This window comes from Larus michahellis, chromosome 25 (genome assembly GCF_964199755.1).
Source record: "Larus michahellis chromosome 25, bLarMic1.1, whole genome shotgun sequence".
NCBI lineage: Eukaryota > Metazoa > Chordata > Aves > Charadriiformes > Laridae > Larus > Larus michahellis.
Window position 1 is genome coordinate 1,350,915 of NC_133920.1, and position 26,212 is coordinate 1,377,126.

Consider the following 26,212-nt stretch of genomic DNA (forward strand, 5'->3'; position numbering starts at 1 on the left):
GGGGTGGCTTTTCCACCTTTTATAGGCGAGTGGCCGCAAAGACGGCAAAGGCAGCAGGGCAGTTCACTGGCCAAAAGGCTCCGCGGTGGCAAAGCCCGGCACAAAGGGGGCTGCCCGGTCCCACTGGTGACACCGAGTCCTGTCAGTGACAGCGGGTCCGTTCGGTGATACCTTGTCCTGTTGGTGACACTGTGTCTGGTTGGTGATACGTGTCCCATTGGTAACGTGGGATCCAGTCGGTGATGTGGGTCCGATTGGTGACAGCTGATTCCGTCGGTGACACGGGTCCAGTCTATGGATGCGTCTCCCATGGGTGACGTCCTGGCCACAGTGGTGGCACAAGGCCTGTCATACCGCAGAGCGTCGCAGCCACGTGCCGCTGCCGTGGTGCCAGATGCCGTCCCCATCCCGGTTATCCTCGCGGTGCCGGCGGCTTGCTGGGGGCGAAGGCCTGGATGCCAGTGATGGCTCGTCCCAGGATGAGCGCGTGGATGTCATGGGTGCCTGCGGGCAAGGGAGCGGCCAGGTGGCACCGTTGCCAGCAGGACCCTCCGTGTGTGTCCCCCCCCCGGCATGGTGGTACCTTCGTAGGTGTTGACAGCCTCCAGGTTCATGAGGTGCCGGATGACGTGGTACTCGTCGCACACCCCGTTCCCCCCCAGCATGTCCCGCGCCTCCCGGGCGATGGCCAGCGCCTTCCCGCATGAGTTGCGCTTCAGCATCGACACCATCTCGGGGGCCGCCCTGGGGGGGGGACGGGGGAGATGCTGTCATCCACCCCCATCCCCGACACCCCCTTTCCCTGTGGGCCCCTCACGGCGGCACCCACCTGCCCTCATCCTTGAGGCGGCCGAGGCGCAGGCAGGCCTGCAGCCCCAGGGCGATCTCTGTCACCATGTCGGCCAGCTTCTTCTGCACCAGCTGGTTGCGTGCCAGCGGACCCCCAAACTGGTTCCTGTGGTGGAAAGTAGGGTGGTGGTGGGGCTGGGGGGGGTCTGGTGGGACCCCCCCAAGCACCCCCTGGCGTTACCTGTCAAGGACGTATTGCCGTGCCGTCTCCAGGCAGGTCTCAGCGGCGCCCAGCGCGCCCCAGGCGATGCCGTAGCGTGCATGGTTCAGGCAGCCGAAGGGTCCCTGGGGTGAGCAGGTGTCACTGGGACCCCCCATCCCACGGCAGGACCCCCCCCAAAAACCCCAGTGTCCCTGCCTCTTACCGCCAGGCCCTCGGCGTGGGGCAGCAGGTTCTCCTCTGGCACCTCCACATCCTCCATCACGATCATGCCAGTGGCGGAGGCGCGGAGCGAGAATTTGCCCTCGATTTTGGGGGTGCTGAGGCCGGGGGTCCCTCGCTCCAGCAGGAATCCCCGCACCTTCCCGTCCCCCTCACACACTGCCCACACCAGGCACAGGTCGGCCGCCGGCGCGTTGGTGATCCTGGGCAGGGTGTTGGGGGTTCAAGGGGGGGTCCGGGGCTGTCGGGGGGGTCCCCATCGCCCCCTCCGCCCCAGGGCTCACCAGGTCTTGGAGCCCCGCAGCGTGTAGGTCTTCGCGCCGGGGTTGTACCGTGCCCGTGTCTCCATGCGCCCCGGGTCGCTCCCGTGGTTGGGCTCCGTCAGACCGAAGCACCCCAGCATCTCCCCCCGTGCTGGGGTGGGGTGTGTGTCAGGGGGAGCATGGGACCCCCACGGCTCCCCCATCCTGCCCCAACAGACTCCCCCGAACACGCCTCCTGCCCTACAGACCATCCCCTCCTGCCCCATGGCCCCCAACTTGTCCCACAGATGCCCCTCCTGCCCCACAGGCCCCCACTCACCCCACAGATGCCCCTCCCTCCCATCCCACAGACCCCCCCTCCTGCCCCATGGCCTCCCACTTGTCCCACAGACCCCCCTCCTGCCCCACAGACCCCCCCTTCCTGCCCCACAGATGCCCAGAGATCCCCTCTCCTGCCCCAGTATCCACCCCCTTCTGCCCACAGCCTCCCCCCGCCCGGTGCGGGTCTCACCCAGGGGGGGCAGGAAGCGGTCCCGCTGGGCGGGGGTCCCGTAGGCCATGATGGGGTGCATGACGAGGGAGGACTGGACGCTCAGCACCGACCGGTAGCTGCTGTCCACCTGCTCCAGCTCCCGCGCCACCAGCCCGTAGCCCACCGAGGTGGTGCCCGCACAGCCGTACCCTAGGGACAGTCACAGCCCACGGAGACCCCCGAGACCCCCCCAGTGTACCCTGGAGACAGTCACACCCCACGGAGACCCCCGAGACCCCCCCAGTGTACCCTGGGGACAGTCACAGCTCACGGAGACCCCCGAGACCCCCCCAGTGTACCGTGGGGACAGTCACACCCCATGGAGACCCCCGAGAACCCCCCAGTGTACCCTGGAGACAGTCACACCCCACGGAGACCCCCGAGACCCCCCCAGTGTACCGTGGGGACAGTCACACCCCACGGAGACCCCCGAGAACCCCCCAGTGTACCGTGGGGACAGTCACACCCCACGGAGACCCCCAAGACCCCCCCAGTGTACCCTGGGGACAGTCACACCCCACGGAGACCCCCGAGAACCCTCCAGTGTACCCTGGGGACAGTCACACCCCATGGAGACCCCCAGGATCCCCCAGTGTACCCTGAGGACAGTCACACCCCACGGAGACCCCTGGCCCCCCCACCCCCGGGAATCCCAGCCCTGCTCCCTCTGCCCGGCCCCCCCCCAGGAACCACCCCCTACCCCCATGAGAGGACATTGCCCCCCTAAACACCCCCAAGTAGGACCACCAGCCTCCCCAGCCCCTCCAAACCCTCTCCTCACCCCTAGGGGCCCCCTCCCCAAAACGCCCCTTGTAGCCCCCCCCTGCTTCCCCAGCTCCCTTACTGGGACCCCAACTCACCTTTGATGGTGGGGCCCAGCACCCCCAGCGCTCCCATCTCCGACACGATCTCCCGGTCAAAGACTGAGGAAGGTGGCGAGGGGGGGGAATTAAGGTGGGGACCCCCCCACAGAAGTGGGGCTGGGGGGCTTCCCACTACCCCTGGGTGGCCAAAGGTGGGGACAGGGGTGGTGTTGAAGGGATGGGGGGGTGCTGGGGGGACATGGGGGGGGCCAGGGGGGGTTATGGGGGGGGTGAAGGCGGGGGGGTCCGTACCCTCATGTCGGTTGGCGTGCAGGACGCGGGGCAGCAGCCGCTCCCGGCAGTACTTGCGCATGGTGTCTCGCAGTAGCCGCTCCTCGGGGGCCAGTAGCCCCTCCAGCCCCAGCGGGTCCCGCCAGTCGAAGGCTTTTGTGGGGGGGGTGGCAACATCAAGGAGGGGGGCACACAGGGGTGTGGGTCAACACCAGCCGCACATAAGTGCCCCCCACCCTCAAAGCAGCGGTCGGGACGGGGGTGGGGGGGGGTGTATCGGCGCTCTGTCGCAACTCACCCGGCGGGGGGGGGGCCGAGCCCCCCCAGCGGACGCCGCTCCGGAGGGGGCGTAGCAGCGGGGTGGCCAGGCGCAGCGCCATGGGGGTCTGGGAGGGGGGGACACGACACACACGACTGATCCAGGGACCCCCAACTGCCCCCAGGGACCCCCCACCACTCCCCCAGGGACCCTCCGACTAACCACCCCTCCCCCCCAGACCCCCCAACTCCCCCCCTAGACCCTAAACTCCTAAACTGTCCCGTCCCCCCCCCCAGAATCTCAACTCCCCCCCCAGACCCTAAACTACCCCCCCCAGACCCCCAACTCCACTTCAGGACCCTAAGCTACACACACCCCCCCACCCCGACCCCAAATTTCCCCCCGGACCCTAAATTACCCCCCGCAAAGACGCCCAGCTACCCCCGCCCCCGGGACCCACAACCACTCCCCCCGAGATCCCTTAACTACCCCCAGGGACCCCCAACTGCCGCCTCCCGGCCCCCCCCCGTGGCCCAGCCCTCCCCCAAGTCCGCCCCCTACTGCCCCCGCCCCCCGGCTGACCCCGACCCCCGCAACGGCCGCCGACCCCCCCCCCCCAGACCCCCCCCCGGCCCCGCACCGTGCGAGCTCGGCGGCGGCGAACGGGCCCGCAGGCGCCCTCGGCCGTGACGTCACAGGGGGGTGTGGCGGGGGGCGCGACGAGGGGCGTGACGTTAACCCGCGCGTGCCCGGGCTCCGTGCGGGGAGGGGGGGGCGCTCAGAGCTGCGGGACCCCTCAAACCACCGCCCGGACGTACCTTGGGGGCTGGGGGGTGCTCGGGGGGGTCCCCGCGGCGCGATGTCCCCCCCCCGGTCCCCAGGGAGGCGCGGGGCGGGGGTCGGTGCTGTACAGGCTTTATTGGTCCCCGGGGCCCCCCCGGCCCCCCCGGCCCGGGAGGGGGCGTTTGCATAGCGAGAAGGGGGGGGCGGTGGGTGATGATGATGTCACACGGGGCGGGGAGGGGTTTTGGTGATGTCACCTGCTCGGCCGGCCCTTGCAGTGATGTCAGCTGCTGGCGCGTGTGACATCACCGTGTGGCCTGGGGGGGCGCATCGGCCCCGCTCCGTGACCTCGCGGCGGTGACATCACCGCCCCCGCCCCCCTGTCACCACGGCTGTGACGTCACCATTGCCATGCCTCCCGTTACATCGCAACTGTGACATCACCATTCCCACGGGTCCCGTTACATCAGAGCTGTGACATCACCATTACCATGCCTCCCGTTACATCAGAGCTGTGATGTCACTGTTCCCACGCCTCCCATTACATCACAGCTGTGACATCATCACCGCCGCACCATCAGCGTCACCGTAAAGGTGACATCGTCGATTCCGCGCTGCCGCCACCGCTGCTGTGATGTCACGGCTCCACCGCTGCCAGCTGTGACGTCACCCTCCCTCCCCAACGGCCACCGCCTCTCTGACGTCACCATTCCCCCTCCCCGAGTGACATCAGAGCTCTGCCTCCCCCCCACCGCCCGCCTGTGACATCGCCGCTGTGACATCAGTGCGGTGAGAACCAGGGGCAAGCAGGACACTGGGAGTGGGGGGCTGCCGGGCCGATGACATCACACCGGGGGGGCGGGGGGGGGGGCTGTCACAGTATTAACCCTTTGTGTATGGGGGGGCCCCGCATGCCTGGGGGCCCCCCCTATTTACAGCCACAGGAGGGGGGGGGGGGGTGTGTCTCAGCGCCCTGGGGGGGGGGCAGTGCGGGGGGTCCCCATGGCCCCATCCCCCTCCCCGGGGGCCGCCCCGGGCCCCACCACCACGATGGGCACCGGGGGGGCCCCCCCACGCCGGGCCTGCTCGTGCTCCTGCACCGGGCTCAGCGCTTTGGGGGGGCCCCCCACCGGCTGGGGGGGGACGGCGGCGGCCTCGTTGGCGGGGGGGCCTCCCAGCAGCAGCGGCAGCTCCTGGCGGCCCAGGCGGCGGGCAGGGGGGGGCGGCGGCGGCGGTGGGGGGGTCCCCTCGGCCGGGCTCTCCCCGTCCCACTCGGCCAAGCTCTGCAGCGGCGGCTCGGCCGGGAAGTCCTTGCGGGGGGGGTCCAGCCCCAACTTGCGGGGCGTCCCCCCCGTTACCACCCCGGAACCTTTCTCGGGGGGTCCCCGCCGAGCCAGGCGGGGGGATTCGGCCGCCTTGGGGTGCAGCTTGGCGGGGAAAGCGGGGGGCGAAGCGGCGGGGGGCGAGGGGGTGTGGGCCAGGGGGGAGAGGGGGATGCTGCCGGCCGATTTGCAGCGGGCCGCCCGGTACTGACGCTGCAGCTTCGGGGACAGGCCCTGCAGGGAGCTGGGACGCAGGTGGGGCCCGGCCGGGGCCGGTGACGGGGGAGCGCTGGAGCCCGGGGAGCTGCTGGGGGGGGAGGCACCTGCGGAGGGTCCGGGTCAGGGATGGGGAGGGGTTTCCCACCTCTCCCCGTCCCCAACCTTGGCCCACCAGGGCCCGGTAGGGCCCTGGTGGGCCAAGGTTGGGGACGGGTCGGGTGTTCAAGGGGGTTTTGGGGGGCAAATGGGTGGCCCCGTGTGTCCGCTGCGGCTCCGCCCCACCGCCCCGCCCCCGCCCCTTGGCCCCGCCCACCCGGATCCCATTGGCCCGTCTCCCACCTCGCCCCCTTTCACGGCCCCGCCCCCTCTGTCCCCACCCACCCGTCAACCCCCCCAGGGCCCCGCCCTCCCTGTTCCCATTGGCCTGATCCCACCCCGCCCCTGTGCCGTGGCCCCGCCCCCACGCCCCGCCCCGCCCGCCCGTTCCCATAGGCCCGTCCCTGCACCGGGGCCCCGCCTCGTCCCCAGGGCCCCGCCCGCCCGTCGTCATTGGCTGCGCCCGCCCCGTTCCCAGGGCCCTGCCCAGCCATTGGCCCGGCCCTCCCCGCCCCTGCGCCGCGGCCCCGCCCCGTCCCCGTGGCCCCGCCCACCCCGCCCCGTTGCCACGGCGGCGCCTCCTACCCGCCTCGGCGGCGCGCGGCGGGAGGGCGGGGTCCCGTGCGCGCGCGTGGGTGGGGGAGGCGGGGAGGCTGTCGGAGGAGGAGAGCGAGCGGCTCAGTGACGTCAGCGAGCGGCTCGTGTGCAGCAGCGAGGCCTGGCGCGCCAGGTGCCGGAAGAGGGCGCTGCGCCGCCTGGCGGACGGGAGGACCCTCAGCGCCGCCGCCGGGACGCGCCCCAAACCCCGCCCACAAACCCCGCCCCCGGAGCCGGCCCCGCCCCCTCGGCCCGCCCCCGCGCCCCCCCGCTCACCCCCAGTCCCTCCCAGTTCCCCCCAGCTGCCCCGATTCCCCGGTTCCCCCCAGTTCGCCCCATTTCCCCCCGGTCCCCCGATTTCCCCCCCGGCCCCCACCTCTCGTGGCCGCCGCCCCCCCGCCGGTTCCTCCGCGCCATCTTCCCACGGGCGCCGCGGCGCCGGGCGGGGCCCAGCCGGATCGAGGTGTTTTCCAACGGCGTCGTCGTCACCAGCACCTTCGTCCCGCTCTGGGGCGCGGGGTGTCACCGCCACGCCCTGCCACGCCCCGCCCCGCCCCGCCCTGCCACACCGCACCCCCCTCCCTGCCACACCCTGCCACGCCCTGCCACGCCCCTGCCACACCGCACCCCCCTCCCTGCCACACCCTGCCACGCCCTGCCACGCCCCTGCCACACCGCACCCCCCCTCCCTGCCACGCCCTGCCACGCCCCTGCCACACCGCACCCCCCTCCCTGCCACACCCTGCCACGCCCTGCCACACCGCACCCCCCCGCCACACCCTGCCACGCCCTGCCACGCCCCTGCCACACCGCACCCCCCCTCCCTGCCACGCCCTGCCACGCCCCTGCCACACCACACACCCCCTCCCTGCCACACCCTGCCACGCCCTACCACGACCCGGAAGCACACTGTGATCCCCCCCGTGACCCTGCCATGACCTATGACCCCCCCATAACCCCCCTGTGACCCCCTGGCAGCCCTATGACCTGGCCGTGACCCCACCGCAACCTCCCCCCCCGTGACCTTTACAGCATGTGACCCCCCGTGACCTTCTGCCCTGTGACCCCGTGACCCCGTGACCTCCCATGACCCCCCGCCCTGTGACCCCATGACCCCCTGCCCTGTGACCCCCCGGTCCTGTGACCTCTCCATGACCCCCCGTGACCCCCACGAGACCGTGACCCCCCCTGACCCCCCCCGTGACCCCTGACCTTGAGGATGAGCTCGACGACCTCGGTGTGCACCAGCCCGTGGACGGGCTCCCCGTTGACGTGGGTGATGAGGTCACCGGCGCAAAGCCCCGCCTCCTGCGCTGGGCCCCCCTCCTCCACGTGCTGCGCCCCCCCCCACGCCGTTACCCACAATGCACCGGGGCCGCGTGTCCCCAGCGTCCCCCCCCCGAGACCCCCAGGTACGCCCCCATGTCCCCCCGATGTCCCCAGTATCCCCCCATGTCCCCCCGATGTCCCCCCCCATGTCCTCAGCGTCCCACCATCCTCCCTCCATCTCCTCCAATGTCCCCCCCATGTCCCAAACATCCCCCCCGGGTCCCAAATGACCCCTCACGTACCCCCCCCATGTCCCCAATGTGTCCCCCCCCCCGACCTCCCCTTGGTGTCCCCAACGTCCCACAAGCCCCGATGTCCCCAATACCCCCCCGCGTCCCCACCATGTCCCCAGTGTCATGCGTGTCCGCCCTTCCCCCCACCACGTCCCCATCCCACCGGCCTCCCCCATGTCCCCAACCCCCCCCCCCCGCCCCAGTGTCCCCCCCGATGTCCCCCCCCGGCCCCCCTGACCCAGACGACGTGGTGGACGCTGTAGACGTCGCTGTCGCCCAGGTAGACGCGGATGGCGCGGAGGGTGAACCCGAACTTCTTGCCGGGGCGGGGGATGGCGATGGGGGAGCGGGGGGGGGCGGCCACCGCCGGGGCCAGCTCCCGCCCGGGGGACGAGTCGCGGGAGGACGGGTCCGACGAGAGCGACCGCGGCGACATGGGGCTGCCCAGGGGCGAGGAGCCGGGCGCCTCCCCTGCGCCCCCCCCGATGGCACCCCCCCCTCAGAACCCGGACCCCCCGCTGCCCCCCACCCTGGGGGCCCACCGCCGCCCCCGGGGGTCCAGACCCCCACTACCCAGGGACCCCCACGCACCCCCCCGGGGGACCCCTACCCCGGGGACCGGGGGTCCCACCACCCCACCGGGGACCCCCCACCCCCCCGGGGGACCCACCGGCACCCCCAGGGGTCCACCCCCCCAGGGACACCCACCCTGGGGACTGGGCGTCCCACCACCCCACCGGGGACATGGGCACTCCCCCACCCCCAGGGGGACCCGGGTGACCAGGGGACCCCCGCCCCCCCCACCATCCTTAGGGACCCACAGCACCCACGGGGGCCCGGGGACCCCCCCCTCCAGCCCCCCCAGGGGGACCCAGGTGTCCGGGAGACCCCCCACCACCTTTGGGGACCGAGGCGGACCCAGGCACCCAGGGGCACCCCCCCACTCACGCCCCCCAGGGGCACCCGGGTGACCAGGGACCCCCCACCCTCGGGACCCAGGTGTCCAGGACCCCCCCCAGCGGGGGTGAGGGGGGCCCCAAGGGGATGTTGGGGTGCTGGGGGGGGGGAATTGGTGTCCCGGGGGGGTGACACCCACCGCTGGGGATGATGACGGAGAGGGCGGTGGCCGACGCCGACTTGGTGACCTTCCCGGGGCCGCGGGGGCTGCGCTTGTCACCCCCCCCTTCGGGGGCCACCCCCGGGTGCCGCGGGCGCCGCAGACCCCCCAGCTCGGCCCGGGGGGGTGGCAGGTCCCCGGCCCGAGGTGCTCTGTCCCCTAGGGGAGGGGGGGGGGACGTGGATAGTGAGGACTCCGGCGTCCGGGACCCCCCCCCAAGGGACCCAGGGCTCCGGGACCCCCCCAACTGGGGACCCAGGCGTCCAGGACCCCCCCCAACTGGGGACCCGGTGTCCGGGACCCCCCCTCCAAGGGACCCAGGGCTCCGGGACCCCCCCAACTGGGGACCCAGGCGTCCAGGACCCCCCCCAACTGGGGACCCGGTGTCCGGGACCCCCCCTCCAAGGGACCCAGGGCTCCGGGACCCCCCCAACTGGGGACCCAGGCGTCCAGGACCCCCCCCAACTGGGGACCCGGTGTCCGGGACCCCCCCCCAAGGGACCCAGGGCTCCGGGACCCGCCCAACTGGGGACCCGGTGTCCGGGACCCCCCCCCAAGGGACCCAGGGCTCCGGGACCCCCCCAAAGGACCCCGGCGTCCGGGACCGACCTGGCTCCTCGCTGGGTCCATCTGTGGGTCCATCGCGGGGGGGGACCCCGTTGCGGGGGGGCGTCCTCTCCTCGGGGGGGGGCCCGGGGCGCCCCGGTTCCAGCAGGGCCGAGAAGCGGCGACGGGCGCCTGGAGGGGGGCTGCCCTCGCCCTCGGGGGGGGCTCCCTCGGCTGCCGGTGGCCGCTTCCTACCGTTCGGGGAAGGGGGGGGTCTGACCGTGGCTCCCCCCCCCCCCCCCATCACCCCCTCCAGCGGACCCAGGTGTCCCGTCAGACCCCAGGGACCCAGGTGTGACACCCCCAGGGGTCCCAGGTGTTTGGGGGGGGGGGGTCTGACCACTGCACCCCCCCCCCCCCAATCACCCGCTCTGGGACACCCAAGCACCCAGGCAGACCCCAGGCGTTGCCCCCCCCCCCCTACAGGGGACACCCGTGTGCCCCCCAAGGGACCCAGGTGTGACCCCCCCCCCCCAACAGGGACCCAGGTGTGACCCCCCCCGGGGATCCAGGTATGATTCCCCCAGGGGTCCCAGGCATTGTCCCCCCGGGGACTCAGGTGTGACCCCCGCCCCCGCCATGTGTAACCCCCCCGGACTCAGGTGTGACACCACACACACCCCCCCCCCCAGGGGACTCAGGCCTTGGCCCCCCCCAGCCCGTGTGCCCCCCCGTGCCCCGCGGCGGTGAGGGGGGGTCTCACAGCTCGGGGGACGCCGTGCGCCAGCCGCGGCTCAGCCCCTCGCGTCGCCCCTCGTCCCGCGGCCGCCCCTTGGGCCCCTTCGGCTCCGGCTGCGGCAGCTGCTCCAGGCTGCTGTACACCTGCGGGCACCGGGCGGGGGGCGCGGGGGGGGCCGCGCGCGTGAGCGCACGGGGGGCACGCGGGGGATCGCGCGGGTGCGACGGCAGGAGGGTTTGCACACGCGTGGTCGCGTGGGGGCGGCGCACGAGGGTCGCACGAGGGCTTGCACACGCGTGGTCGCACGGGGATGGCACACGTGTGGGCGCACGAGGGTTGCACGAGGGTTTGCACACGCGTGATCGCACGGGGGCATCACGCGTGTGGGTGCACGAGGGTCGCACGAGGGTCGCACGAGGGTTTGGGCACGCGTGGTCGCACGGGGATGGCACACGTGTGATCGCACGAGGGTTGCACGAGGGTCTGGGCACGTGGGGTCACACGGGGGAGGCGCACGAGGGTCACACGAGGGTTTGCACACGTGTGAATGCACGGGGGCATCACGCGTGTGGGTGCACGAGGGTCACACAAGGGTCGCACGAGGGTCTGGGCACGTGGGGTCGCACGGGGACGGCGCACAAGGGTCGCACGAGGGTTTGCACACGCGTGATTGCACGGGGACGGCGCACGAGGGGCGCACGAGGGTTTGCACACGTGTGATTGCACGGGGGCGTCACGCGTGTGGTCGCACGAGGGTCTGGGCACGTGTGGTCGCATCAGGGTTTCGACGCACGCGAGGGCCGTAGGGGGGTCTGCACGCGTGCGTGCGGCCGCACGAGGGTTGGGACACGCGCGATCGCAGGGGGGTCACACGGGTTTTTGCACACGTGTGACCCCCCCGGGGTTTTTCACAAGTGTGAGCGCACGAGGGGCCCGGGGGGGGGGGGTGTGGGTGTCGGACACACGCGATGGCACGAGGGTTTGGCCACGTGTGATCACACGGGGGTTTTCATGGGGGGGGTGTCGCACGAGGGTTTGCACGAGGGGCCTGCGCATCCCCGTGTCCCCACGTGTCCGTCCCCCCCCCGCCTTGTGGACCCCCCCCGGACCCCCCCCCGGACCCCACCTTGCTGAATCGGGGGGAGCAGGACGAGAACTGCCGGATCTCCACGGGCTCGTCCTCCGTCGTGTCCTCGTCCTCGTAGGGGGTGACGTGGGGGTACCGGTCCGAGCGCGCTGCCGGGGGGGGGGGTCCCATAGGGTCACCCCGGGGGGGGGCCTGGGGGTGAGGGACCCATAGAGGGGCCCACGGGGGGATTCTTGGCGGGGGGGGGGTGTGTGTGTCCCATGATGGGGGGGGGGGGGGGGGGGGTTGAAGGTCCCCTTGGAGGGGCTGGAAGCCCTGGGCGGGGGGGGGGGAAGGGGGGACCAAGGGGGTGTCCCCCGGGAGGGGTCGTGGGGTGGTCCCAGGGTTGGGGTCCCAAGGTTGGGGTCTTGGGGGGGGAGGTCCCAAGAGGACCCAGGGGAGTCCTTGGAGGGTCCCAGGGGAGTCCTGGGGGGGGGTCCCAAAGAATCCCAGGGTTGGGGTCCCCGGGGAGGGGGGGGTCTCAGGGTGTCAAGGGAGGGTGATCGCACCCGGTGGGTGGGTCCCGAGGGGTCCCGGGGGGGTCACAGGGTGGGGATCCCGGGGGGTTCCCAGGGTTGGGGTCCTGGGGGGGGGTCCCGAGGGGTCCCAAGGGGGTCCTGGGGGGGTCGCAGGTGGGGAGGTCCCAGCGTTGGGATCCTGGGAGAGTCCTAGGGGGGTCCTGGAGGGTCCCGAGGGGTCCCAGGGGGGGTCACAGGGTGGGGATCCCGGGGGGTTCCCAGGGTTGGGGTCCTGGGGGGATCCCGGAGGGGAGTCACAGAGTGGGGGTCCCAGGGTTGGGGTCCTGGTGGAGTCCTGGGGGTGTTCTTGAGGGCTCCCAAGGGGGTCCTGGGGGGGTCGCAGGGTTGGGGGGGGTCGCAGGGTTGGGGGGGGTCGCAGGGTGGGGGGGTCCCAGCGTTGGGATCCTGGGAGAGTCCTAGGGGGGTCCTGGAGGGTCCCGAGTGGTCCCGGGGGGGGTCACAGGGTGGGGATCCCGGGGGGTTCCCAGGGTTGGGGTCCCGGGGGGGGCCCTGTGGGGTGGCGGGGGGGTCCCTCACTGTCGAAGTAGCTGGTGTCCTCCTCGGACTCCAGGTGCGGCACGAACTCGGCTTTTTGCCGCAGGAGCCCCGTCCAGTCCAGCGCCGCGAAGAAGCCGTGGGCCTTCACCTCCTGCGCCCCCCCTGGGGACAGGGACGGGGTCAGCGGGGCCGGGGGGGGGGGGGGGGAGCCGGGGGGGGGGGTCCCGGGGGTCTCACCGGCCCCGAGGCGCCGCAGGGGGTCGGGCTGCAGGAGGCAGGAGATGAGGTGCTGGGCGTCGGGGGGCAGCGCCTCGTCCCCCTCCGGCCACAGGATCTCGTCTGTCGCGGGGGGGGGGGGGACACACGGGGGGGGGACACACACCGGGGGGGGGACACACAGGGGGACGCACGTGAGCGCGGGGTCGTGGCTGCCGGCCCCCGTCTTGTCCCCACGTCCCCGTCACAGTACCAGGGGTGACCCGTCCCCGTGTCCCGTCCCGGGGTACCCGAGGTGACCCGCTCCCCCCACCGTGTCCCCGTGTCCCCCCACGTCCCCGTGTCCCCCCGCGTCCCCGTACCCGAGGCGTCCTGCTCTGTGTCCCCTTGTGTCCCTCCCTTGTCCCCATCCCTGTGTCCCCATGTCCCCCCCATACCCAAAATGACCCTCCCCATGTCCCCATGTCCCCCCCCTCGTACCAAACATGACCCGCCCTGTGTCCCCGTGTCCCCATGCATCCCCCCCGTGTGTCCCCCCGTGTGTCCCCCCGTATCCAAGACGACCCCCCCCATGTCCTCATGTCCCCCTGTCCCCACGTCCCCCTGGTACCTGAGATGACCCACCCTGTGTCCCCATGTCCCCCCACATCCCCATGTGCCTCCCGTACCCGAGGTGACCTGCCCTGTGTCCCCATGTCCCCATGTCCCCCCATACCCGAGATGACCCCCCGTGTCCCCTCCCACCTGAGATGACCTGCCCTTTGTCCCCATGTCCCCCCATTTCCCCATGTCCCCCCATACCCAAGTTGACCCGGACCTGCCCTGTGTCCCCATGTCCCCCCACGTCCCCCTGTGTCCCCCCTGTACCCGAGATGACCTGCCCTGTGTCCCCATGTCCCCTCACATCCCCTCACGTCCCCCGTGTCCCCCCCATCCCCGAGATGACCCGCCCTGTGTCCCGATGTCCCCCCATGTCCCCAGGTCCCCCCATACCTGAGATGACCCGTCCCATGTCCCCATGTCCCCCCACATCCCCCTGTGTCCCCCCATACCTGAGATGACCCGTCCTGTGTCCCCATGTCCCCCCACGTCCCCCTGTGTCCCCCCTGTGCCCGAGATGACCTGCCCTGTGTCCCCATGTCCCCCCACGTCCCCCGTGTCCCCCCCATCCCTGAGATGACCCGCCCTGTGTCCCCATGTCCCCCCATTTCCCCATGTCCCCCCATGTCCCCAGGTCCCCCCATACCCGAGTTGACCCAGACCCGCCCCGTGTCCCCACGTCCCCCCGCGTCCCCCCGCCCCGTACCCGAGATGACCTGCCCGAAGAGCTCCTCGGGGGTGTCCCCGAAGAAGGGGACGCAGCCCACCAGGAACTCGTAGAGGACGATGCCCATGGCCCACCAGTCCACGGGCTTCCCGTAGCCCTGCCGCAGGATCACCTCGGGCGCGATGTACTCGGGGGTCCCGCACACCTGCGGGGGGGGGGAAAAGTCGGCGGCGGGGATGGGGGGGGGATGAGAAGGCGGGGAGGGGGGGGGACACCCCACCTGCTTGTCGCGGAACTCGCGGGCGTCCTTCTCCATGTGGCCCTCGTAGAGGTTGGTGGTGAGGCTCATCAGCCCCATCTTGGACAGCCCGAAGTCCGTCAGCTTCACGTGGCCCAGGGAGGTGATCAGCAGGCTGGGGGGGGGACGGGGGGGGACACACACGGGGACACAGGCGTCCGGGGTTGGGGGGGGGGACACACTCAGGCATCCAGCATCCCCCCCCCCCGACTCCCCGGTCCGGACCCCCCCCATCCCACCCCAGGGACCCCAGCGTCTGGTGGGGACCCAGGTGTCTGACGTGTGCCCCCCCCCCCCCCCCCATGGCACGACCTCCCCCACCCCAGGCGTCCGGTGACCCCCCCCCCGCCCCAACTCCACACCGACCCCCCCCCGCCCCAACTCCGGGGACCCCGGCATCCATCGCTCCCCCCCATCCCAGACCCCCCCGCCCCCATCCCACACCGGGGTCTCAGGCATCCGGCATCCTGTCCCCCCCCCCCCCGCCAGCCCAAGTCCCCCCACCCCACCCTGGGGACCCATGCGTCCAGTGACACCCCCCCCCCCCCCCCAGATCCACGTCCCCCCCATCCCAGAACCTCCCCCCGCCCCATCCCACACGGGGGACCCCGGCATCCGGAGGGGACCCCGGCATCCGGGACCCAGAGGTTCGGCGTGTGTCCCCCCCCCGGGCCTGGGGATCCCCCCCCCCGCCCCCCCCCCAGTCGCCAGGACCCCCCCCCGCACTTGTCGGGCTTGAGGTCGCGGTGGACGATGCCGTAGTTGTGCAGATACTCGAGGGCCAGCACGGTCTCGGCGAAGTAAAGCCGGGCCAGTTCCAGCGGCAGCGCCCCGATGTGCTTCAGCAGCGTGGCACAGTCCCCGCCTGGGGGGGACACCGCGGGGGGGGACACCGGGGGGGGACACCGGGGGGGGGACACCGCGGGGGGGGACAGAGGGGACACAGCGGAGCGAGTCACGGCACCGCCAGCCCCGCGCGGCGACGCTCAGCCCCATATCGTGATGCCCAGCCCCGATACCACGACGCCCCGTAGCGCGACACCCAGCCCCGTATCGCGACACCCAGCCCCGTATCGCGATGCCCAGCCCCGTATCGCGACGCCCTGTATCACGATACCCAGCCCTATATCACGATACCCAGCCCAATATCACACTGCCCAGCCCCATATCACGACGCCCAGCCCCGTATCACAATGCCCAGCCCCGTATCGCGACGCCCAGCCCCATATCACGATGCCCAGCCCTGTATCGCGACACCCTATATCATGATACCCAGCCCTATATCACGATACCCAGCCCAATATCACACTGCCCAGCCCCATATCACGACACCCAGCCCCGTATCGTGATGCCCAGCCCCATATCACAACAGCCAGCCCCATACCACGATGCCCAGCCCCATATCACGATGCCCAGCCCTGTATCGCGGCGCCCTATATCATGATACCCAGCCCTATATCACAATACCCAGCCCAATATCACACTGCCCAGCCCCATATCATGACACCCAGCCCCGTATTGTGATGCCCAGCCCCATATCACAATGCCCAGCCCCATATCGTGATGCCCAGCCCTGTATCACGACAACCAGTCCAATATCACACTGCCCAGCCCCGTGTCATGACACCCAGCCCTGTATCGTGATGCCTAGCCCCATATCACAACGTTCCATATCATGATACCCAGCCCTATATCACAACACCCAGTCCAATATGATGCCCAGCCTCATATTGCGCTGCCCAGCCCCATATCGTGACACCCAGCCCCTGTATCACGATGCCCAGCCTCTGTATCACGATGCCCAGCCCCATATCGTGACGCCCAGCCCCTGTATCACGATGCCCAGCCCCATATCGTGACGCCCAGCCCCTATATCATGATGCCCAGCCTCATATCGCAATGCCCAGCCCCATATCGTGACGCCCAGCCCCTGTATCACGATGCCCAGCACCATATCGTGACGCCCAGCCCCCCGTGTCGCGCTGCCCGCCGTCCCCGCGCCCACCTTCCACGTACTCCATGACCATGCAGAGGTGGCGGCGGGTCTGGAAGGAGCAGAACATGCTGACGACGAAGGGGTTCTCGGCGAAGGTGAGGATGTCGCGCTCCACGAAGGCCTGTTCCACCTGGTTGCGCAGCAGCAGGTTCTGCTTGTTGATCTTCTTCATGGCGAAGCGCTGGCGCGTGGCCCGGTGCCGCACCAGGTACACGGCCCTGCCGGCACGGCACGCGTCACCCCGCGGCAGGGACACCGCCGGATGGGACACCCCCCCCCCCCCCCGCCTCCCCCGGACCCTCCCCTGGGGACCCCGGCGTCCGGGGACCATCCTGGGGGCTCCAGTGTCCAGCACCCCCTTGGGGACCCCGGCATCTGGGGACTCTCCGGGGACACCGGGGCCAGCGCCCCCCCCAGGACCCCCCCACCCCCCCTGCCAGGGACCCTTCCATGGACCCCGGCGTCTGGGAATCTCCTGGGGACCCCAGTGTTTGGGACCACCCCAGGGACCCCGGCATCCAGCAGCCCCCCAGGGATCCCGGCAGCTGGGAACCTCCCGGGGACCCCAGTGTCTGGCATCCCCCCAGGGACACCCCCCCCGCCCAGGGACACCCCCCCCCAGGGACCCCAGCATCCCCCCAGGGACCCCAGCATCCAGGACCCTTCCAGGGACTGTGGGGTCCGAGGATCTCCTGGGGACCCCGGTATCTGGGACCCCCCCCAGAGACCCCAGTGTTTGGGACCATCCCGGGGGACCCCAGTGCCCGGCACCCCCCCAGGGATCCCGGCACCTGGGAACCTCCTGGGGACCCCAGGGTCTGGGACCCCCCCCGGGACCCCAGTGACCGGCACCTTCCCGGGAACCCCCTGTGTCCGGGACCCTCCTGGGGACCGTGGCGCCGGCACCTCCTTGGGGACCCCGGTGTCTGGGACCCTCCCAGGGGACCCCAGTGTCCGGCACCCCCCCAGGAGACCCCGGCGTCCAAGACCACCCCCCCGGGAGACCCCGGTGTCGGGGGCTGCTCACCCGTAGGCGCCGTTGCTGATGAGTTTGATGGTCTCGAAGTCGCCTTCGCCCGGCGGCTTCTTGGCCCTGGGGACGGCGCTTCGGCCCTGGGGGGACACGGGGGGACACGGGGTGACACGGGGTGGACACGGGGGGAGGGACGCGCAGGGACCCTGCCCCGACGCCCACCTCAGCCCCTTCCTCGGGCTCCGGCGTGTTGCTGCCGCCGCTGTCGGGCTCCTCCAGATGCACCACGTCTGCGGGGACACAGGGCGTCACGCGCGTGTGGGGACACGGGGCGTCACGCGTGTGTGGGGACACGGGGCGTCACGCGCGTGCGGGGACACGGGACGTCAACGCGCGCGCAGCCCCAGTGCACAACCCCCCCCGGGCACCTTCCCACACCCCCGCACACCCCCCCCGCCATGATCCGTGCAGACATGATCCGTGCATGCTTCCACACGCGTGTGCAGCCCTGCCCATCCCCCCGCCATGCAGACCCCACGCATCCCCCCCTCCCCACACACACACCCCCCCACACCCCCGCCCAGTGCACGCTCCCACACGCGTGTGCGTGCTCCCACACGCACGCGGGTGCCCCGCGGCCGCTCGCACACGCGTGTACCGGGGAAGGGGTCCCGCGCCAGCCCCAGCTGCCCGATGATGTATCGGGGGATGTCGGCCTTCAGCAGCCCCTCGCGGGCCTGGCCCTCGGCCGCCGCCAGCAGCTGGTAGAACTCGGCCGGGTCGAACTCCTGCGCCCACACGCCCCGTCACGCGTGTGCCGGGGGGGGGAACACGCACCATCACACGCGTGCGCACGGGGGCAGGCACCATCACGGGTGTGCACGGGGGCGGGGGGGTGGGGGGGAATAACCCGCCGAAACGGTGCAACGCGCCGGCAGACGCGTGCCGGCACACGCGTGTGCGCGTGCGTGTGAGCGCCCGCGGCTCTGCACAGGCGTGTGAGCGTGCGGCTGCGCGCGCGCCGGGACACGCGTGCGCGACCGAGCCCCACCCCCGCCACCACGCGTGCGCACACGCGTGTCGCCGTGCCAACGCACACGCGTGTGCCAGAGCACACACGCGTGTTCCCCCCCCCCCCCCGGCCTTTGTCTCGGTGGTACCCGGGATGCTCCGTCGCCATGGCGCTGCCCCGGCAACACGGCTGTCACCGTGGCAACGGCGGCGCACAGGGATTGGCCAGGGCGTTGTCGGGGTGACCGGAAGGGCTTCGTCTGATTGGACGGTTGGGATGGTGCAAAATGGGATGGGGGGGGTGGTGGGGGGTGTCACAGGGCCCGGACGCGGGGTCCCCTGGGGTGGGAAGGGCGATCCGGGGGGGTCCCGGGGGACTCACCAGGCACTCGAGCAGCCGGGCGGGGCGGGAGATGATGATGAGGAGCTTCTTCACCAGCTGGGTGATGAAGGCCACCTCCTCCGACTCCGAGCGCTCGTAGGCCTGGGGGGACACGGGGAGAAGGTTGGCGGGGGTTGGGGGGGGGGTTTGTCAGGGGGTCCCAGGGGACGGGGGAATGCCAGGGGGTCCCATGGGCTCCAGGGCATCCCGTTGGGTCCTGTTGGGTCCCACTGGGTGATGAGGGTTCCCGTTGGGCCCTGGTGGGTCCCCATTAGGTGCTGAGGGTGCCATTGGGCCCCATTAGGACCAACTGGGTGCTGTTGGGTCCCAGTAGTGTCCCGTTGGGTCCCTCGGGGCCCCGTTGGGTGCCAATAGGTCTGCGTTGGACCCTGTTGGGTCCATGTTGAGTTCTGTTGGGTGCCATTGGGTCCCGTTGGATCCCTGTTGGTTGCAATTGGGTTCTTTTGGGTCCCCATTGGGTGCCATTGGGTCTTGTTGGTCCCTGCTGGGTCCCATTGGGTGCTGTTGGTCCCTGTTGGGTCCCATTGGGCACCGTTGAGCCCCATTGGGTCCCATCGGGCACCGTTGGATCCTACCGGGCACCGTTGGGCACCATTGGGTCCCACTGGGCGCCGTTGGATCCTACTGGGCACCGTTGGGCACCATTGGGTCCCACTGGGCGTCATTGGGTCCTGTTGGGCACCGTTGGGTCCCGTTGGGCACCGTTGGGCACCATTGGGTCCCGTTGGGTGCCGTTGGGCACCGTTGGGCGCCACTGGGTCCCGTTGGGTCCCGTTGGGCGCCGTTGGGCACCATTGGGTCCCGTTGGGTCCCCATGGGCGCCGTAGCTCACGTCCTGCAGCAGCCGCTCCATGTTCTCCTGCAGCTCATAGAAGTAGGCGGCGGTGATGAGGCCGTGCCGGGCCTTGGCCAGGCAGTCGCGCGCCAGTTCCACCAGCTGGTGCTGGATGAAGCTGAGGGCGCCGTCGGCCAGCGGGGTCCCCCCGGGGCCGCAGCCCCGCACAAACTCCTCCAGCCGCTCCTCCATCTGCGCCGTCGCCTGCGGGACCCGGGCGGACAGGGCTCCCCACGGCTCCCGACATCCCCCTGGAGCCCCGCCAAGACCCCATAACCTCCTCCGGTGCCCCAGAGCACACCCCCCCCGCCTCGAGCTGTCGCACACCTCCCCTCCGGGAACCTCAGAGCCCCCCCCGACCCCCCATAAATACCCCATAACCCCCCAAGACCCCCATCATCCTTCCAGAACCCCCCCGAGATCCTGTATCTGCCCCCAGTGCCCATCAGCCGCCTGAGACACCCCCCTGAGCGGTTCCATAACCCCCCAACCCCCATAGCGGCCCCCCCAGCCCCCCTCCCAAGACCTCGTGTCCTCCCCCAGCCCCCCCCCCTGCGTCCCACGCCAGCCCCACCTTGGGGAATCGCTCCTTGTAGACGTGGTTCATCATCACGATCTCGTTGTCGTGGGACGAGGGCGAGCGCCCGGGGCTGGGGCGGGGGGGGGCGGGGAGGGCACCACTGGCACCCGTGGGACCCACAGCGTGTCCCCCCCCCCGCCTCCCCACTGCTGGCACCCGCAGGACCCCCCACGATCCTTCCATCCACACACACACACCCTCCTCCCCCGATGTCCCACGGTCACAGTGCCCCCATCACCCTACTGTCCCCCCCACCCCACGCTGCCCCATTGCCCCCCCGCCACGACGTCCCCCTGCCCTGGGTCACCCCAGACCCACGGTGTCCCCCCCCTCACGGCGCACCAATTCCCCCACGGTGGCCCCAGATCCCCACCCCCTCCAGCCCTACGGTGTCCCCCAGCCCCATGGTCACCCCGACGCCCTGGTGCCCCCTCCCAACCTCATGGTGACCCCCAGCCCCGTGATGCCCCGATTCCCCCATGGGGGTCCCCAAACCCTGACACCCCCCCCCAGTCCTACGGTGTCCCCAAGCCCCATGGTCACCCCAAAGCCCTCGTTCCCCTGCCCCCAGCCCCCTGGTGCCCCGATTCCCCCCTGGGGTCCCCAAATCCCCGCTCCCCCCGCAGTGCCCCAGCCCCACCTGAGGCTGCGGGAGCGGGGGCGCGGGGCCGGCCCCCCCCGGGCCCCCCCATCCTCCTCGGCCAGGCTCTCGGAGCTGCCGAAGTGGCGGGAGAGGAACCGCAGCTCCTCCGGCGTCGGCTGCGCCGGCAGCTGGTGCAGGCGCTCCTGGGACGAGCACGAGGACTGCGCGCCCGCGTCACCCCCCGACCCCCCCCACGGACCCCCGACCCCCCCCCCCCCCCCGCGGGCCCCCAACCCGCCCCATCGACCCCCCGGACCTCCCAGATCCCCGACCCACCCCATAGACCCCTCACGGGCCCTCACAGACTGTCCCCCCCCCGCCATGGCACCCCACAAGGACCCGTGGCCACCCACAGGGACCCGCTGTCCCCCATGGACCCCCCCACGGCCCCACAGGGACCCCTGGCCACCCCCCGACCCTGCAGACCCCCGAAGCACCCCACGGACCCTCACTGACCCCCACAAAGACCCACTGACCCCCATGGGCCCCCCACGGACCCCCCCCAGTGAGCTCCATGAGGACCCATGGCCCCCCCCAGGGACCCACTGACCCCCACGGACCCCCCCCATGGCCCTACGGGGACCCCTGGCCACCCACTGACCCCTCCCCAGCGCCCCCCCCACGGGTGGGACCCACAGGCCAGCCTCAACCAGACCCACAGCTCACCTCACATCCCCCCCCCCGCCCCCCCCCCCATGCCATGGGGAGGGGGGGCCCCAGCGAATCCCCTGGATGTGAGGGGGGCTCCGGGCCCCCCCGACTCACCGAGACGGTGGAGCTGGGGGTGTTGGTGCCATAACCCGAGGAGGGCAGCGAGGCCAGCGACCAGCGGCGCCCGTCGGCTCTGGGGGGCGGGGGGGGGGGGTGGGATAGGGGGGTGTCAGACCTCCCCACCCCCCCCCCGACCCCCATCGCCACCCGGATGCCGGGGTCCCCCCCCCCTTTACCGGCGGGAGGAGGCGAAGGAGAAGTGGGCCGGGTTGCTGGGCGAGAAGTTGCGGGGACTGTCGAGGGGGCTGCTGCCTGTGGGGGGGGGACACACACACACACACACATGGCGGGGGTGGGGGGGGGGGTGGGGAAGACAAAACAGTGGTGTGACGTCACCCCCGCCCCGCCCTGACACCCCCACCCCGCCAGGCCCCACCCACAATGGAGGGGGAGGGGCCAAACGGATGCAAACACCACCCCACCCCCACCCCCCCCGGGGAAAAGGGCGGGGGGGGGCAGGAGGGACCCCAGGGGCTGGAAGGGGGGGGGGCAATGGGTACCTTGGGGGTCCCCAGGTTTGCCTGGGGGGGTTCTTGGGGCCTTTGCAGGGGGCAATGGGTCCCTTCAGGGGGTCCCAATGGCTCCCTGGGGGGGGGTTCTTGGGGCCTTTGGGGGGCAATGGGTCCCTGGGGGGGGCCTGTCCCTACAGGTCCTTGGGGGGTTTCTGGGGGGCCTTTGGGGGGGCAATGGGTCCCTTCAGGGGGTCCCAATGGGTCCCTGGGGGGGGTCATTGGGGCCTGAGGGAGGCAATGGGTCCCTGGGGGGTTTCTGGGGGGCGTTTGGGGGGCAATGGGTCCCTGGGGGGTGGGTCCCTGGGAGGTTTCTGGGGGGCCTTTGGGGGTCCCTCTGGGTCCCTGGGGGGGTTCTTGGGGCCTGAGGGGGGCAAGGGGTCCCTTGGGGGGTCCCTACGGGTCCCTGGGGGGAGCTCCCAGGTTTCCCTGGGGGGGCAATGGGTCCCTTGGGGGGGTCCCAGTGGTTTTGGGGGGGTTCCTTATGGGTCTTTGGGGGGGGGGGTCTACAGATAGCTGGGGCTCCCTGTGAGCCCCTTTGGGGGATTCAGGGGGGACCTGAGGGGGGGGGGGGCTGGGGACATGGGGGGGTTGGGGACACCGGGGGGGTCGGGGGGGTCTCACCGATGTGTCCGGGCAGCGGCGAGTGGGGGCGCGGGAGGGTGGGGGAGGTGCTGGTCAGGATCAGGCTCTTCCGGTTGCTCGTGCGGCAGCTGGGGGCGGGGGGGGGGCGGGAGGGCGTGGGGGGGGGCCGGGACCCCCCTCACACACAGACACCCCCCCCCATCCATGTCCTTGCACCCGAACGTGCTCACAACACCCAAAGGTGCCGGGGGGGGGGGGGGGGAGGCACAGGCAGCCCCCCCCAAAGGGGTGCAGGAATGCAGGGGGGGGCTGGGGGGCGGGGGGGGGGCAGTGGCCACGGCGGGGGGGCTGATGGGGCCGGAGGATGAAGGTGGAGGATGAGGAAGGAGGGACGAAGGACGAAGGACGGGGATGAAGGAGGGAGGAGAAGAGGCGAAGGGTGAGGATGAGGAGGGGGGGGGATGAAGGATGAGGGGGGGTGAAGGCTGAGGATGGGGGGGATGAGAATGGGGGGGATGAAGGGTGGAGGGGGGATGGAGAAGGGATGAAGGCTGAGTGAGGATGAGGGTGGGGGGGATGAGGATGGAGAGGGGATGAAGGCTGAGGATGGGGAGGGAGAGGGATGAAGGGTGGGGATGAGGATGAGGATGGAGGGGGGATGGAGAGGGGATGAAGGGTGAGGCTGAGGCTGGAGGATGAGGATGGCGGGGGGGATGAGGGTGGAGGAAGACGAGGCTGAAGGATGAGGCTGAAGGAGGGAGGAGGACCGGGATGGAGACAGGATGAAGGCTGAGGATGAGGACGGGGGGGGGGGGGGTATGACGATGAGGATGGAGATTGAGGATGGGGAGGGAGAGGGATGAAGGATGAAGGATGGGGACGAGGATGGGAGGGGGATGAGGATGAAGAAGGGATGAAGGAAAGGGATGAGGATGAGGATGGAGAGGGAGGATGAAGATGGGGATGGAGAAGGGAGGAAGGAAGGGGATGGTGGGGGGGTGAGGATGGAGGATGAGGATGGGGGGAGGAAGGACGAGGCCCCCCGTTACCTCTTGGTGCGGCGGAACATGCTGCTGCCCACCAGGATCGGCATCGGGGGGGTCCCAGAGCCGGGGAGGGGGGGGAGGTTCCGGGGGGGGGCTCCGGGGCGGCGGCGGCTCGGCGGGGCGGGGGGGGGGGGGGAGACGCGGCGGCGGCGGCTGCAGCAGGGCGGGGCCGGGGGCGGGGCCGGGGGCGGGGGGTTTAATGGGGGGGACCATGGGGGGGACGCGGGGGGGGGGCGTCTCACCTGCTGCTCTTCCGCGGCAGCGGCAGATCCTTCTGCAAAACGGGGCGGATGGGGGGGGGGGAGCGGGGAACCGGACCCCCCCCGGATCCCCCGGGCCGACCCTCCCGCGGCGCTTGGGGGGGCCCCCCGCGCCCGGCCCCGCTGCTGGGGAGGGGGGCGCAAGGACCGGCTCCATCCCCCCCCGGCGCCCCCCTGTGCCTGAAGCACCCCCAAACCCGGCTGCCCCCCCCGCACCCCCCCCCCCGACACCGCCACGGCCCGGTACCGGGCCCGCATCATAGCCCCCCTCCCCGCCACTGCCGACCCCGCCCGGTACCGCGGCTGCATGTCCCCCCCCCGGGATGGTACAGGCCCCCCCGGACCGGGCCTCCAATCCCCCGGTACCGAACCCCCCCCCAGCAGCGACTCACCCCCCGCCCCCCCCGATACCGATACCTTCCCGGTACCGAACCTCCCCTCAGCAGCGACCCCCCCCCCGGCACCGACCCCCCCTCGGTACCGTTTCCTCTCCCAGCAGCGACCCCCTCCGACACCGACACCCCCCCCCCCGTTACCTGCAGCCGCCGCCGGCGGATCACGCCCGAGTCGTCCATGGTTCTGCCGGTGGGGGGGTCCCGGTGCCCCCCCTCCCCCCCCCTTCAGCCGCCCGCCGCCATCGGCCGCCGCCGCCCGGGACCCCCGGGATCGCCCCGCCCCCGGCCCCGCCCCGGCCACGCCCAAGGGGGGGGGAGAGCCCTCCCGGCGCTGTCCGCGGTGCTGAACCGTCCGCGCTCTCCAGCCCGGACGCCCGGGTCCTCTCGGGGGGGGGCAGGGGGGGTCTCCCGGCACCCCTCCCCCCCCACAATGTGCCCCCGCCCCGTGACAATATTCGGGCAATACCACAGAGATCCCCCACCCCACCCGCCTCATTAGTGACATCACAGCACCGTAAATCTCCTAAAAATGCACCCAAAAGAGTCGGGGGAGGGGAGGGGAGGGGGGGGGGGGGGGAGGACGGGGGGCTGCTCATGACCCCCCCAGTGACACCCCCCCCCCCCCTCCCGGCGCACCCCCCCGGATTAGACCCCTAATCCCCCAGGATTGAGGCCACCGCCATTTCCAGGCGCACGGCCAGGACCGATTAACGGCGGGGGGGGGGGACACGACACCGGCCGGGACGCCCAGGTTCCCTTTCACCCCCCCACAACGGGGGCAGAACAGCTCATGGCGGGGGGGGGGCGCACAAATCCCCGCCCCAAAGCCAGGGACCCCCCCAAACACCCCCCCCCCAAAACTCCAGCACAACGGGGTCTTTACAACCCTCCCCCCGCAACACCATAGACACCCCCCCCAAAAACTACAGAACCCCCCCGCCCCCCCTTCCCTGTGATCCCCCCCCCATGACTCCCCCCATACTTCACAGGGGAAATAAAGGAGTTTGTCGCTCCCCCAGGACCGCCCCCCCCCCCCCGCAAAAAAAAAGTGGATTTAGGTGGTGGATTTTTACCATTTTTTGTTAAAAAACAAGCACTTGCTTTATTGGGAGGGGGTGTCCCCCGTTTCCGGGGGGGGTCAGAGCTCGGCCAGGGGCCGCAGGCTGCGCTCCTGGAAGAAGCGGTGGGGGGGGCGCCGGGGGGGGGCGCGGGCGAAGTAGGAGAGCAGGGACGGGGGGGCCAGGGGGTCCTCCTGGGGGTCCTCGTCAGCCCTGGGTGCAGGGGAGAGGTCAGAGACCTGGGGGGGGTGGGGGTCCTATGCCCCCCCCCCCCGCAGGGACCCCTGTGCCCCCCCATTGCATGGGAACAGTCCCCCCACCCCACTCCCCCCATTGCACAGACACGACCCCCCGAGTCCACCCCCACTGCACAGGCCTGGTGTCCCCCCCCCAGCCCCCCCCATGGCACAGATGGGAGGCCCCTTGTGTGTCCCCCCCAGTTATACAGGGACCACCCCCCCCTTGCTCCCCCCCCCTATTGCAGGCACAGCCCCCCCAGCAGCTTCCCATTGGGGTCCCCCGCAGTCACAGCAGCCCCCGTGTCATCCCCACACCCCAGGACCCCCCCACTTCATCCCAGGACCCCCCCGCCCCCCCCCTCGTACCACTTGACGGGGACCCCCCCACGCTGCAGCAGCTCCCGCGCCGTCCCCCAGCTGAACCGCACGAGTTGGGGGAACCCGAAGACGGGCTCCAAGTTCCGCCGCAGCCATTCCTTCGTCTTGGGGTCTGGGGGGGGTCACAGGGTTGGGGGGTGGGGTGTGAGGGGGTGGCCCGGATATCAGGGTCCCCGTTCCCCCCCCGGGCCCCCCCCCTCAATGGCTGCTCCTACCGTTGGGGTACCCCGAGCCGTAATCCCGGTCG

General features: G+C 71.7%; 3 protein-coding genes across 7 annotated transcripts in view; all 3 read right to left on the reverse strand.

Annotated features, from left to right (window-relative positions):
- Positions 1 to 4: 4 nt before the first annotated feature.
- On the reverse strand, positions 5 to 4,320 carry GCDH (glutaryl-CoA dehydrogenase). The gene is made up of 11 exons (XM_074566951.1): positions 4,020 to 4,320; positions 3,419 to 3,506; positions 3,142 to 3,273; positions 2,887 to 2,949; positions 2,006 to 2,176; positions 1,516 to 1,645; positions 1,215 to 1,434; positions 1,031 to 1,134; positions 830 to 955; positions 584 to 744; positions 5 to 504 (listed from the first exon to the last, which is right to left on the reverse strand). Exons 2-11 carry the CDS (start codon positions 3,498 to 3,500, stop codon positions 413 to 415), a joined length of 1,281 nt encoding a protein of 426 aa, XP_074423052.1. The 5' UTR covers positions 3,501 to 3,506; positions 4,020 to 4,320; the 3' UTR covers positions 5 to 412.
- Positions 4,279 to 24,567, reverse strand: MAST1 (microtubule associated serine/threonine kinase 1). Of its 5 annotated transcripts, none has more exons than XM_074566948.1 (27): positions 24,432 to 24,567; positions 23,878 to 23,909; positions 22,629 to 22,717; positions 21,672 to 21,747; positions 21,490 to 21,568; positions 20,722 to 20,852; positions 20,076 to 20,151; positions 19,499 to 19,705; positions 18,646 to 18,747; positions 17,911 to 18,040; positions 17,475 to 17,542; positions 17,307 to 17,392; positions 16,289 to 16,497; positions 15,010 to 15,148; positions 14,266 to 14,398; positions 14,025 to 14,190; positions 12,740 to 12,841; positions 12,542 to 12,664; positions 11,487 to 11,596; positions 10,385 to 10,503; positions 9,685 to 9,872; positions 9,055 to 9,234; positions 8,197 to 8,429; positions 7,609 to 7,731; positions 6,773 to 6,903; positions 6,385 to 6,554; positions 4,279 to 5,807 (listed from the first exon to the last, which is right to left on the reverse strand). In XM_074566948.1, exons 1-27 carry the CDS (start codon positions 24,468 to 24,470, stop codon positions 5,128 to 5,130), a joined length of 3,921 nt encoding a protein of 1,306 aa, XP_074423049.1. In that variant the 5' UTR covers positions 24,471 to 24,567; the 3' UTR covers positions 4,279 to 5,127. The 5 variants fall into 5 exon arrangements, with proteins under 5 accessions (XP_074423049.1, XP_074423047.1, XP_074423045.1 ...); XM_074566946.1 differs by having other exon boundaries at positions 20,722 to 20,867; XM_074566944.1 differs by having other exon boundaries at positions 20,722 to 20,885.
- Positions 24,568 to 25,352: 785 nt separating this feature from the next.
- Positions 25,353 to 26,212, reverse strand: part of RNASEH2A (ribonuclease H2 subunit A) — a 1,375-nt gene continuing 515 nt past the window's right edge. Inside the window, exons 2-4 of the mRNA XM_074566941.1 lie at positions 26,181 to 26,210; positions 25,954 to 26,077; positions 25,353 to 25,561 (exon numbers count right to left, since the gene is read on the reverse strand). Of these exons, the coding sequence (XP_074423042.1) occupies positions 25,429 to 25,561; positions 25,954 to 26,077; positions 26,181 to 26,210 (287 nt within the window). The 3' untranslated portion in view covers positions 25,353 to 25,428. The remainder of the gene's footprint in view (positions 25,562 to 25,953; positions 26,078 to 26,180; positions 26,211 to 26,212) is intronic.